General features: G+C 34.8%; 1 protein-coding gene across 1 annotated transcript in view; it reads left to right on the top strand.

Moving 5' to 3' along the window:
* The window catches only part of SEMA3E (semaphorin 3E), a 253,490-nt gene that overhangs the window by 198,214 nt on the left and 40,411 nt on the right, over positions 1–14,865 (top strand). Inside the window, exons 5-6 of the mRNA XM_047695809.1 lie at positions 3,362–3,455; positions 14,186–14,305. Coding sequence (XP_047551765.1) covers positions 3,362–3,455; positions 14,186–14,305 — 214 coding nt within the window. The remainder of the gene's footprint in view (positions 1–3,361; positions 3,456–14,185; positions 14,306–14,865) is intronic.

Genomic DNA, 14,865 nt, shown 5'->3' with positions numbered 1-14,865 from the left:
ATTGTTGTATTATTTGAATCCTGGAATATTATTCACCAAGTGCTATATATAGATGAAATGGCTATACCCTCTAAAGTTTAGGATCTTTCTTCTCTTTGTGCATAAAGATAATGTTGCTTCTCGAAAGCAAGGGTGCTCCAGTGGTTTATCTTTTTTTTTTTTTCTTTTTACACAATTAGAAACTGAAGAACTGGAGCACCTGGGTGGCTCAGTCGGTTGAGTCTGCCTTCGCCTCAGGTCATGATCCCAGAGTCCTGGGATCAAGCCCAGCTTTGGGCTCCCTGCTCAGCGGAGAGCCTGCTTCCCCCTCTCCCTCTGCCTGCAGCTCCCTCTGCTTGTACTATCTCTTGATCTCTGTCTCTCTCTGTCAAATAAATAAAATCTTTAATAAGAAAAAAAGGAACATATGCATTTTTAAACTAAAATACTATCTCTGTCCTTTATTCAAAAATATGGATTTTTAATAGTGATATAAAAAGCAGCCAAAATAACCTTTTATTATTTTTAAAGGACTATATGTCGAGGCAGCTATAGCCATTAATCAAGTAAATGAGATAGATACTTGAAGTCTTCTGTGTTAAAGTGCAAGGGTTCAGTCAAGGGACATGAGTTTGGACAGGAGGCATAGGTCTGTGAAAATATTGGAGTATCCAACGCTCATTTATTCTCAGGTTTAAATGTGAGGTTTTGTAAAAGAGGATCCTTTTACAGACTCACCTAGATTTACATACTGCACAGTATCAGGCCTCATACATAACTAAAAATTCCGCCCGATTCTGGGTTCCACTTCTTTTCCTAAATGTTAAGATTCTAGGCATCTTTTCAAATATAGGATTCCGTTGATTCAAGCAACTTTTCTTGAAAGTCAAAGACACTGATATGTCAGATAATTGAAATCTCAGACCTGTGCTGAAATTCCCCAATCAACAACAGCCTCAGGAGCCTAAGTGGTGACTTAGACTTTTGAAAACCTGTGACTTTTCCAAGAAATTGTGACTTCATTCCCTTCACCTAACTACAGTCCTTTGAAGTCTGAGATTCTCTTAATCTTAGAATTCTTAGTTTGCATTTTCTATGTTTCTTCTACTTGACAGGTTTTTTTTTTTTGAAGTTTTTATTTATTTATTTGACAGAGATCACAAGTAGGCAGAGAGGCAGGCATAGAGGGAGGAGCAAGCAGGCTCCCCATCAAGCAAAGAGTCCAATGCGGGGCTCGAACCCAGGACGCCGAGACCATGACCTGAGCTGAAGGCAGAGGCTTAACCCACTGAGTCACCCAGGCGCCCCTGCTTGGCAGTTTAAACTTAATATATTGCGCTGGCTCAAATAAATATGCAATACACTTGTTTTTCGCTTGCGGTTTCAATTTTAGTGTTGAAGGTGTGTAATTTTATCCATTAGGTAAATCACCTTCACCTGTCATTGGTGATAAAAAGTTGAGTGTCCGGGGCACCTGGGTGGCTCAGTGGGTTAAAGCCTCTGCCTTCGGCTCAGGTCATGATCTCAGGGTCCTGGGATCAAGCCCCGCATCGGGCTCTCTGCTCAGTGGAGAGCCTGCTTCCTACTCTCTCTCTCTCTGCCTGCCTCTCTGCCTACATGTGATCTCTGTCTGTCAAATAAATAAATAAAATCTTTAAAAAAAAAAAAAAAGTTGAGTGTCTGAATTCTGAGGGTGTAGAAAGTCTTGATTTAAGAGAGCAGTTCAGTATATCTCTTTAACAGCTTTCTCTGACCAAATATTTGGACATTTGACTGGAGTAGAACAAATATAAAATGTATGTCCTACCTACTTTGTTTCAAGTAACTTCTATAGTGGCAGTGACTAAAGGGTCACACAAATATTACATTCACGCACTTGGTCACTTTCTCCTTCACATAACGTTGCGAGTCAGTTTTCCAAATTGAGATGCAGACCGTTCAGCACAAGTGTTAGCTGGGCACCCCAATAATTCTCTCTCATTTAAACAAACTTTTTCTCATGTCATTGCAAATTTGTCATCTGAGTAGCGAACACAAAAATGTCTCCAAGACATGTCTCCAAGAATGGGTATTCTTGCTCTCTACTGATGTGTGCAAAGTGTGTAAACAGGAAAAAAATTGGGGGGTTAAAAAAGTTTTTTGGCTTTTAGCCACCTCTGAGTCAGGAGCCTCCATTTGTCCCCTGGGCTGTGGTTCAATCCCAGGAAGGTTGTAGGGGTCAGGTGAACTCTGCATTACTGGAAAGGTTTTAGAATCACAGGATCAGAATGGTGATTTTGGAATCAGAGAGAGGAAGAAAAGTGTGTCAAATAAGAATGGCAAGATCAGGACAGAACAGATAATGGGAAGTAAGGGGGGTGGCTAAGAAAGTCAAATTCAAGTTTGAGAAAACTGGCTGCAAATCAGAAGTTACTCAGGACTTTGGGATTGTTTTGAGGTTCATGGTTTGCAGATGGGCAGGGCCATTGATAGCAGGGGGCAGTATCAGCAATGTTCTCTTGCAGAGTATTTTTTCTTTTCCTACAAAATTTTCAATATTGATTCTTATTGTCACTTTTCCAAACTTTCTTTTACCCAAACCATTTATAGCACACTTAATGAATAATAATTATGAAAATATATTAATGAGAATTTTGAAATCTGGGAATAGAGAAAATTTCTGTGGTTAGGTGCCAGCAATAAGAACCAATGAAGTAGTCGTTTTTCATAGAAGTACTTTCAAGCTCTTACTTATGTGACACTAGTCTGAAATTGCTCATAATGTGACATTTATCTATACATCTATATTCCAGTAATTGTTTATGCAGCCATCATTTCTAAATTATTAAAGTTAAATGTCTATACCAAGAATATGTGATGAAGAAGAAACATGATTGGAAATAAATAATCTAAATCGATAGAAAATTTTATCAGCTTCTTTTGCAGACCCTTCAGAAAAAATCAGTAGTGGCCTTTGTGGGATAGCAGCCAATTTCTGTATTTATCATTAAGCCTCCTTTTTTCTTTTTTAAACCTCCCTTTTAGTAACCTTTTTTTTTTTTTTAGCTCATTTTCATTCCTTTGGCATATTTACTGGATACCCCTCAGAATAACTATTACTGTCCCCTCATGTGATTAAAAACTGTTAATGTCTTTTATTTCATCACCTGTATACTTTCTGGGAGGAGTGAGAAATGGACCTGAAAACCCATATATTTATTTACAAAACCCAGTTTGGCTTTAAGAAACTTGGTACTCATGGTATCCTGTTTACACTGTCTGCAAAAGGTCAGGTTTTTATATGTCTTATCTGAGCAATTAGAGTCTTACTAAAGTTGGCAAATACATAATGACTTTTCTGGTTTATTTGTTGTTTTTTTTGTTTGTTTGTTTGTTTTTCAAGGATCCCCTGTTTCATCTGGAACCACACAGGTCTGAAAGAGGAAGGGGCAGATGTCCTTTCGATCCCAGCTCCTCCTTCATCTCCACATTAGTTGGTAATTATTGTATTGTTGCCACAGACATCATTTGGTCGCCATTGATTTTGAAACTTCGCTTAGGTTCTTCTGGTGTTTCTTTATACGTGTGTTAGAGTTGTTTTTATTTATGGGTGCTGGAAGCAATGATATTAGATTTCAAGTCATGCTAAACTGAACTAATTTTGACTCTAAGATAAATGCAGCTACTCTGAAGTATGTGTGTCTCATTCTGGAAACACAAGTTTTATTTAGTATCTGATAGAAAACATCCTGTATTATGGTCGTTTACTATTCAAAAAATGCAGTTAGAGAAATACTTTATAAAAACCTGGCTGGAGAAACTCAACTATTACAATATATGTTAGTTCTTTTTGTTTTAATTACTCTGTAATTTTAGGAAAACTTTTAATATTCTCTTCTTGGTGCCCTTCTCTGTATCAGTACAATTCATCAGAAGGTCATCTCAGTTGAGAACTTTAAAATTATTTATCTAAACTCTTATTTATATAGAATCTTAACAATAGAGGTTGACCTGTTCAAAATTCCACTAAATGTCCACATTGAAATAATAAAATAAGTTGGCATGTCTGATCTAGATTTCCATTCGATTCCATTTAATTGGATGAGGAACCTCACCTGAGTACCTCACTTAAGACACAATGAAATTATTTTTCTTTCTGCTTATATTCTCAGAGTTTAAAACTGGCACACTTGGCAAAGTACTCCAGCACTGTGATGGTACAGACAGATGAGTTCCCAAGTACAAAGCTGAAGTGAGCTCTTCCTGATACCTAACTAGGAGCTATGAGGAGTTATTCTTTTCTCTCAGGGTTGTGAGGTTCTGATATAAGTATGGTATAGCTGTACGGATTTCTATTATTACATTTGCAACACTTAGAGTTATAGACTAATATTAGGTCACCCTGTTGGCAGAAAATAGGAAAGTGTAAAATAACATGTGGGGACATCCCATCCTAAATAAAAGATTAACGCTTAAAACTCCCCCACTGATGAGTAATCAGAATACAAGATTTTGAGTTGATGCAGATATTCCCGTGTATTATAGAAACTGTACAATCCCTGAACTTTTCCAGATAATTCATTTTGATGGGCTTTGTGTCACACTCTGTACTTCCCCATCCCGGTCATGGCACTTACATCCATGTCAACAAAGTTTTTTTTTATACATAGTTGACCCTTGAACAACACAGGTTTGAACTTCATGGGTCCAGGCACATGCAGTTCTTTTTTATGAATATAGTGAAGTATTGTAAATGTATCTTCTCTTCCTTATGGTTTTCTTAACATTTTCTTTTCTGTAGTTTGCTGTAAGAATACAGTAGGTAATACATAAAACATGCAAATTATGCATTAATCAGTTGTTTTGTTATCCGTGAGGCTTCTGCTCAATTAATAGTTAAGTGTTTGGGCACTCACACGTTATTTGCAATATTTCAGCTGCATGGTCAGAGCTCCCAACTTCCATGGTGTTTCGGGGTCCACTGTATATCTGTAGAGCAAAGATCTTCAATTAGCGCTAATTATTAGGGAAAGATGGATTTGCTTCAGCCCCATAGTTTGAAAAGGCTCTAAAATAAGATTTCACATAGTAAGTTCTTTCAAAGCTTGCTCCAAGAGATGTAATATTCTTAAAGAGTATAATGTTTTAAAGAAAAATAGTATATTTAAGATAGCTAGCGTTGCTCTGCTAACCTGTGTGTGTGTGTGTGTGTGTGTGTGTGTGTGTGTGTGTGTATAAACAGAATATAAGGAAGGGAGACCTTAAATATGAAAATAAGATCGCCTAAGTTTAAACTTCAGTAGGAATCAAAGTCTTGGGAGGGACATTGAATGGATGCCAGCTAGATCTATGTTAGAAATGGCACTGGATGCATTAAAATACATGCATTTATTTGATAGATAATTTTTTCTAATGCTTTCAGTGCTTTTGAGGGGTAATTTCATAAATTTAAAATTTGAATATGTTTGGAAGAGATTTTCTTATCATTTCTTTTACCTTACGTCTTGCACAGAACAGGCCTCCTATAAATATTCATTGAATAGACTCAATATTCCTAAACAGGCAAAAAACAAATTTTGGGATATTATTCCTAAGAATATTATAAGTGATACCGAAAGTGGAAAATTACCGAGTAAACACTACTTCTGTGGTGAAATCCTAAAAAGATTAGCACACCATTTAATTTTAACATTTCATTTAAATGGTTTAAACAATTCCTCTAGTCACCCTGCCACTCACCACTAAGCCTCCCTGGAGCTTATTTATGTATGAAACCGGGAACTGAAAACTGAATTTTTTTAAGAGGGGAAATATTACTGGAGGGACATTTCCCAGTGAGTTTCATTGAACTTCCAAATCAAATTACACTGTGCTGACATGGGAAGTGCTTGCCATCTGGGTGGCTGTTTCTCATATTCAGAAGAGAAATCCAATCGTAAGAGCTCTCCAAACCAAATACAAACACTATAGGAATAATCCCTCCAAAAAGAAGAAATAAAAATATCATTCTTCACCTTTATCCACTAGCTTTCATCCCAAAGTACCTTTGAAAGATTATTCGCTCACTGTAGATACGAGGTGCCATGGAAATCTGATAACCTCTACCTGAGCCAGCAAGTCTGAGAGAGAGGAAGTAGGAATAATTCACCCAGTCGAAAGAACAGCAGGAGTTTGGGCTGGAAAAATGGAGCTACCTGTGTTGGAATTTGGCAAGCCCGGTGTAGCTTACTCTGACAGGGAAAGAATGCGTTAATGTATTTTATGGCCACACATGTTCTCGGTTGATGGGTTAGGACAAGACTCCAGCAAAAGGTTGACCATCTTGAGGCCACGATCCTTGTTTCTTTGTTAATTGTGGGTCACACTTAACTCTTGAGGGCCTGTTCACCTCAAGTTGTGCTTTCGTGATAAGAAACTCCAATTTGTAACAATACTTATAAAGCTAACAAGGCCCCCAAGGAAAAAAAGGAGGTGCTGGAAAATCAAAGGATGTCTTATAATTTCTTAACTTCAGGTACAGTTTTCATTTCAGTTACCTTAAATTTAGTTGGCTGAAGATCACGTGAACTAAAAAGCTTACCAAAACCTGAATAAAGAATGATTATTTGTTAGGTAAAAGACAACTTAACGAACATGCGAACATGTTTTAATTAAATTTATCATCTAATTTAGAAATGAAATGTTAGTATCTTGCAGTGATTCCATGTGAAACAGAATTAAAGGAGTGAAACAACCTCTTTGTTTAGCTCTGTTCTGAATGTTCACAAATCAGTCAAAATGAAATCATACATTAATTAGGGTTGCTCTCCAAATGCCACTTGATATTAACATAATTTATCTTGGTGGCATATAAATTCATATCACAGGTGCAAATATTTCTACACATTTAGCCACATTTTCCCCTACTGTGATGACAATTTTTATTGAAAATGGTCTTCAGTAAGTGTCTGAAGAATATAAGACATTGTAGCCTGATTTTAAAAACACTTTGTTGAAACAACGACTTACTTAGTAAAATAAATTGATGTATTACTTGCCTATACCTTTTATTTCATCCAAAGATAGTACTTATATTGCTATCTAATTATTGGGTTTGGTGACTAGCCAAATAAAAATTCAGGAAATACAAATATATATATATATATTTAAGAGAGGGAGAGGGGATGGTGAGAAAAGGGAGAGAGAGAATCTCAAGCAGACACCGTGCCCAGTAGGGAGCCCAACACAGGGCTCCATCTCCACCAGAACTGAAATCAAGAGTTGGACACTTAACTGAAATGAGCCACCCAGGCACCCTAGGAAGTATTTTCTTTATGTCATATATCATTTTGGCCAGCAAGGAAAATATTGGCTGACTCTTTTTCATCAGCTCTGTTGGATATACTGTTGCAATATTCTTAATACGTTTATAACACCTTTAGTAACTGCAGGATTTTCCTTGTACCTTGCCCTCTCAATTCTATTGCCTTTCTTAAAAAATATTTTATTCTGACTCAGATTTGTAGTTCCAGGTGCAATTTAATATTTACCATACCTGACATGACTATGACATGCTAACATACATGTTACTAGCATTTGGGGGAAAACCACTCTAATTTGTCACATACTTTTTCTTTGCTTTCAGAGTGTTAGCTTTGTTATTAGGATATTTTTAGGATGACTTCTCAAGTTAAAGACTTACTAAATTTTATTTCAACAAACAACCATGAATAAAATATCGTAGGCCCTGAAATTTTCTTTCTACATTCTATTTGGTCCTATCTTACCATTTTTAGCAAATAAAATTACAAAAGTTTATAGCTGCTGAAATTCTTTTCCTGTACTTGTATTCATAATAATGAGACCTTTGTGAATATATCTCCTCGTTACATATTCTGTACATTGAAGGTCAGTGTTGACTGAATGAAAGGGAATTGGAATATATGCAGAGGAAATTTAAGTGATTATTTCAAGCTATCAATGGCATTAATTTTTTAAAACAAATGTTCCTTTTAAATTAATTATATCCAGGACAGAGTTATGAATGAGTAGTTCTGGCACAAAATACGACTTAATAATATTTGAAAAATCTTAAGTGAAGATAAAACGTATGTCTTTATAAATGCAACCTCTGTAAATGTAACAAATGAAGTATATCTCCTTATTTCTTGAATTCACCTCAACTGTACAGAAATTTGGACTTAAAGTCATTCCTTTGCCATGTTTCTGTCCCTGAAGAATGTCTATAATTTCTTATCCAACTCTCTTGCTCTCTCACATTTGGTGCAATGCCAGTTATCCTCATGCTCGTGGCTTCTGGCTTTATCTACTAGAGTCTGTGAGCCTCTTTGGATATTTTGCTTACGTATTCCTCAAAACAAACAAACAAAAATGATAAGGCTAGAAGGAAAAAAATCCAACTACAACCGTATAACTAATTCAAGGATATATTCTGCCTGGTTGCTTTTAGCATCCTAAGCAGAGTGTGACTGTGAACTGGGATGTGGGTATTGGAATATATATCTCATTCTTATCCATCCTCATCCTCGCGCGTGTATTTTGTTTTATATGCAATGACGCATGTTATAGTGTTTCTATAAAACAGTGCATCTGATATTTGAATGACTTTCTAACAAAATGATACAACTCAGTTATGAAATGAAGCCGTTAATTCCATCATTAGTCATGTGCTGTCCATGAGGCAAATGTATTTCACATTATTTAGTTGTGTAGACGTTTACAACACAAATAGGAGAAATGCTTGAGTAAAACCTAAGAAGATAAAAAGCTTGGAAAACTGTGATGTTTGTCTTACCAAACAACTAAAATCTGTATTTCTAATGTGGTAACTAAAAACGCAAATCAAGTAATAAGTATCTAGCCCCATGAGCAAAACTGCTGAGAATGGTAGGTTTCATAAAACATGAAGGCAATGTAGTATGCTTAACTGAAACTTCAGTTAGAGTTTGTTCTGATAAAAGGAATTATGTAGAAAACTATTATAATGATGCATTTTAACTTAAAATTATTTACAGTGGATTTGTTTTTATATGTTGGCAAGAGTCAAATGATTCTTACTTTCTTTCATATAAGCTGTTTAGTGTAGACACAGTCTTTGGGGGCTGAAACTATTAGGGACAGATACTGGAAGAAAATAGGGTCCTTGTGTTCATGAATTAAAATTATTAAATATAGGAACAAAAAATCAAGGAACTCTGTTATTCATATAAATGCCTAATATTTTTTTTCTTTCTCTTAGTGTTTTTTTACTGAAGCTTTATTGAAGAATCAGAATCTTATCCTGAGTTTTTATTGCATTTCATAGCTTTAATTTAAACACCTAAAAGAATTTTTAGATATATTCACAAATTAATTCACTGTGCTCTTCATGGATTTGACAAGTGTTTATTGAGCATTTCCTATATTCCAGACACTGTACAAGATATTGGGGGAAAAAGAATATATAAGACACATCAAGAGGCCTACATTCTAGTGAGGCACAATGTCAAATGTATAAGAAGTAGGTTAATACAGTAGGGTGAGCAATATGGTAGAAATAGGCACAGGGGCTTTGGTGGTACTAGGAATCACTACACTAACAGAAGTTTAGTCAAGGAAGGCATCAAAGAGGAAGTAGGCAATAGCCAGGCACATGGGAGGTGAAGCAGGAAAGGAGATGCAGAATTTAGGCAAAACATTTCCAGGAAGAGAGAACGGAAAAAAGTTTGGCAGGCTCAAGAAATTACATGTAGGTCTCTGTGATTTTACAAGCAATGAAGACCATGAGATATCGAAAATCAGATTTCAAGCTGGGGGCTTAGTGTGACAGATTTCCAGTGCAGAACTGTTCCCACTGTTATTGTGTCTGTACAGAGAGCCTATGTTGAGCATGACAATAATAAGTTACATTCACCTGTCAAAACACCCTGCAGATGCTCTATTTTTTTAAAATTATAACCACACTTGACCATCTAAAATTAACATGACATCCGTCACCCTCAGAATTCAGTGCTATAACAAATGAAATGTAATATATGGTATAAAAATCAAGTTGGTTATTTATACTCAGAATATTGAAATAGATACCAGTTAAACTTGTGGCTAAGCTAATACATTTATTAAATATCATGTCTTCATAGACCTACAAAACCGAAAACTTGGATAGTTCTATTCTTATCATTGAAACTCTAGAAGATGTTTTTTATTTATATGAAACCTTTCTCTTTTTAGTCCATGAAAATATGATTTATCCAGGTTTTTTTATACTCTGTAAAATACCAAGGTAGTGATTCATAAATTTACCCTAATTATATCAAATGGTTATAATTTTAAAGTTTTCAGTTGAGATATCGTACATATGTACTTTATGTATTGCTCTAAATAGTATCAATTATAATGATGCTGAATATGTTGGCTCATTTAATTACTATTAGGTAATAGTTGTGCCTAAGGCTTATTCTACTTGACCAATTTTCATAAAGGTTTTTTTTTTTTTTTCTTTAGGAAGATTTTTTTACCGAACATGACCATTATCTGTGACTATGAATTTATTTTGTTCTTTACACTAATAATAAGCTATGAAAGGAGAATCTTTCCCTTCTGAGGAATATCTAACATTTCCAACAGAAACACATTTGGTTCCATTTACACAGCATCGAGTTTTTAGCACCTGTTCAGTTTCTTTGAAGTTTAAATCATACATCTGATATTGTGTTATTTGAATTGTTCGCAAACTATTTTCTTTTATCTGAATACAAAAAGGGAAATTGGGTAAAATTGGTAATATATCATCTTTTCCTTTGTGCAGATAACGTGCCTTGGATGTGGTATTATTTGGTATCATAGGGCTGCCATCTAGTGTCTCCAAGGGGTACTTGTTTGTTAAATTTATGAAATTGATTAAAATGAGTAGAACTTTGATAGGGTGTTTCAGATTGGGATAAATGTAATAATTGTTGTGAACTAATATGAAGATTTTTTCTCATAATAGTAATGTTTTGAAATATTGAAGTTCTAGAAGTCTTTTAAGATATTAAGTGAAATCAGATATTAAAAACTTAAGAAATAAAAATTTTCGTGATTTTTAAGAAATTTATTTTTTGTACCTGTTGTGCATTAAGCATTTGGCCAAGTCCATATTAGAAAAATAAGTTTTGTTTAGAATAATTCTCCAGGGGCGCCTGGGTGGCTCAGTTGGTTGAGTGACTGACTGCCTTTGGCTCAGGTCATGATCCTGGGAGTCCTGGGATCGAGATCTGCATTGGGCTCCCAGCTCCATGGGGAGTCTGCTTCTCCCTCTGATCTCCCCTCTCATGCTATCTCTCACTCTGTCTCTATCTCTCTCCAATATAAATAAAATCTTTTAAAAAATAGGATAATTTTCCAAAATGGCCTTTATACTTTATATGGGGAATATAAGTTAAAAAATAACAAGAACATTTCAGAAAAATCCTCACTCTGGTAGTTCAGTAGTCAATGACACACCTCTTGTGGGTCAACTCATTCTTTTATGCTATAAAGTTGATGTTCCCCAAGGCCTATTAATGAATTTAACATGACTCTTATCCATGTTCAAGTAGTGCAGAATGCCTCCCACAAACAGTTTATATCCCTAACCACTAAATGCATTTTATCTCAAAATATGCCTTCACCACACACAGATATAACTTTCTGATGAATATAACATTAACTGGCTCTGATATAAATTATGTTGCTTTTTTCCCTTCTGTTACCAAAGAACATGCTTAAATAAGAGTTCTAATGTAATTTTTTCTATCAAATTATGTTTTAAGTCCAGAGATAAAGCATCTTTGTTTTTCTTTTCTGTTACTTTCCTTATCACACCTCTCACTTAGCATACATTCGAGTGTATGGAATGAACTCAACAAATCCAGTTTGTTGTTTTTTTTTTTAAACTTGTTAACTGGAAAATTTTCAAATCCAGGAAAAAAAAAATGAAAGAGGAGTAAAATTTACACCTTTATACCATTTACCTGAATTCATCAATTGTTAATTCTAATACTTTGCCACATTTACCTCTTCTTTTCCTGTTTCTCTCTTATTACATAGATGTATAGTTTAAAAGCAAATTCCTTTGTGGGAAAACCTGGATTTTATTTATCTTTTTCCTATACATTTTTTAAATATCCCTAGTGGATTTTGTGAACAAAAGAAGCTATTTACACTTACTTGTCTTTGTATAAATGAATGTTGGTTTGTTGTTATAATATTTTTAAAAGCTTATTTTTCCTAAGCCTTCAAATTCAATTGATACCTCATTTTTTCTATTTTTAAATCTGCTATAACAAAAGCAATTATCTTTACTTTTTAAAAAGTAAGTCAGTTAATTCAAGTTGAAAATAAACTTCTCTTATAAAGTGTCCTGTTGACAGCACATTTGATTACTTTCTCAAATTTTAAACCATACAAACATATTTGCTTTATTCAAGTTTTTTTTCAAAGTTTTAAAGGCCTTATCTTAGGAAAAAAAAAACCCTTTATAAATATTGAAATAATTTAAAAAATCTAATAAAATTCATAACATGAGGATCACCTAGGTGGCCCAGTTGGTTGAGTGTGTGACTCTTGATTTTGGCTCAGGTCATGATCTCAGGGTTGTGGGATCAAGTCCTAAGTGGGGCTCTGTGCTCAGCAGGGAGTCTGTTGGAGATTTTCTCCCTCTCCCTCTGCCCCCACCTCTCTCTGTCTCTCTAAAATAAATAAATAAGTCATTAAAAAACTAAAATTTATAAACATGAAATCGATTTCTCTTAAATTCTGTTTATATACTTGGCTGGATTTTTATACCTGTAACTTTAATAATTCTAATTCTAAAATCAATTATTCATTTAAATGTACTAAATTAGAGGTACAGTTAATTTGAATTCTCTTAAACTTTAAAGCACTTCAAATGCCATATGTACATATTCCATATTTAACAGGAAAACATTAATACATTGAGCTCAGTATCAGCTCTATATTTTTAAACCAACCAGAGTTGTATGATACTCATTATGAGAATTGTACTGCCCTAAATTGAGGATGCTGTTTCTATTGATCTGATACTATCATTTGCTTCTTTTAGAGATTTTTGCCAAAGACAGGACACCTGAACTGCATATGTCCAGGACAATGCCTCTGGCCCCACTCATGGGCAAACTGATTATCTTTTGTTGTCCCTTGGACAAAAGAGAACTCCCAAGTTCCTATGCTTGAGAGGTATTAGTCTTTCTGCAGTTCCCTTTACCTTTATTTTATTTTTCTATTATATTTTTTCCTCTTCCCATAAGCTATTTTAATGTTTTCGTGGTTATTTCCAAGGACGCACATTGTCGTTTCTTGGGAAACCCTGCGTACATTTGTGATTCCTTGATTTGATTTTCAGTCTGGGTCCTCCACCACATGTTATAACTAACTTCGTTCATTCTGTTGACTGATTAAATTATAAATTCTTTATATCATTCCCATCTATGCCACAACTTACAAATTAAATGACAGTGAATTGGATTATTTACAACTTTGTCAGACATTGTGGTTCCTATACTAAAATCATGTTCATGGAAGCAATCTCTTGTTCCAAGAAGGATTTGAGTTAGCTGTCTTACATATAATACCAATAATAATAATATAAAAATTAATAACAATACCCTGATGATATAAAGGTTAAAAGAAGTTTAGTTAAATAAAATGAACCAGCTTACTTGTCAAATACTCATATAGGTCTGGGGCACCTGGGTGGCTCATTCGGTTAAAAGTCAGGATCTTGATTTCAGATCAGGTCATGATCTCAGAGCATTAGATCAAGCCTTTCAGTGGGCTCTGCTCTCAGCAGGGAGCCTGCTTGAGATTCTTTCTCTCTGCCCCTCCCCCCAATCTGTGTGTGTGTTCTCTCTCTCAAATAAATAAATGCATCTTAAAAAATAGATTCATGTAAGTCTTATGAATATATATGCCAGCTGTTGTTTGAAGTGCTTCACTCTTTACAATACTTTTGAGCACTAGTCCTATTTGGGAATGGGGAAACCGAGGCACAGAAAGGTTAAGCAACTAGCCCAAGCACACACAGCTCATAAGTGGCAGTGGATATTCCAATCCTAGCGATCTCACAGTACCATCCATGGTCTTGCAGTAGTATTCATAGGTCATATACACAGTAAACCTGGATATGTTTGATGTCATTGTGGCTTATAGATTGTTGTCAAATCCAGAAACAAACACTGGCTTCTTTTTAACTCCTTTTTCCATGTAGGTAGTGAATTGTTTACTGGACTCTACAGTGATTACTGGGGCAGAGATGCTGCAGTCTTCCGGAGCATGGGGCGACTGGCTCACATTCGCACCGAGCATGATGATGAGCGCCTGTTGAAAGGTAGGGTTCAGGAGGAAGGAGCATGTAAGTCGGAACTGAAAACAAGTCTAGAACTCATGGGAAATTTGCTGTTTTGATCATAATAATGATACAAATGTCTTTTACAGTTTGTACAAATTTCAGAATTTTGTAATATTCCTAAATTAAAATATTATTCCTAAATTAAATTATATTAAAATATAATTTTATATCAGCATGAACTGGCTCTATTATAAAACCAAAGTGCCCTCATAGCAATACTTAGTAATCAGGATTTAAATGAAGAAAATAAACCAAATATATGAAAAGCAAAAAAAAAAACCCTTTTTATCCAGTAAGTTGTTTTGTTCTCTTGTCAGTTGGTATAATTTTGGATCCATTGATTGCTTTGCTTATTTTAATGGGATCACATTGTTTTTAGAGACGAATAAAATTCTAGGAAAATCACTAGTCATTTACTGACAGAATCCTTGTAAGGAATAATGTTTATGTTTTGTCCCAGTGGTGTATCCAGGGATTGAAGTATCATTTAATAATGAATTTTTTAAAATTATTTTTAGCTTTTTTATTAAGCTTTAGAG

Source organism: Lutra lutra, chromosome 11 (assembly GCF_902655055.1).
Source record: "Lutra lutra chromosome 11, mLutLut1.2, whole genome shotgun sequence".
NCBI classification, from domain to species: domain Eukaryota; kingdom Metazoa; phylum Chordata; class Mammalia; order Carnivora; family Mustelidae; genus Lutra; species Lutra lutra.
This window is presented reverse-complemented; position numbering and strand designations above follow the sequence as displayed.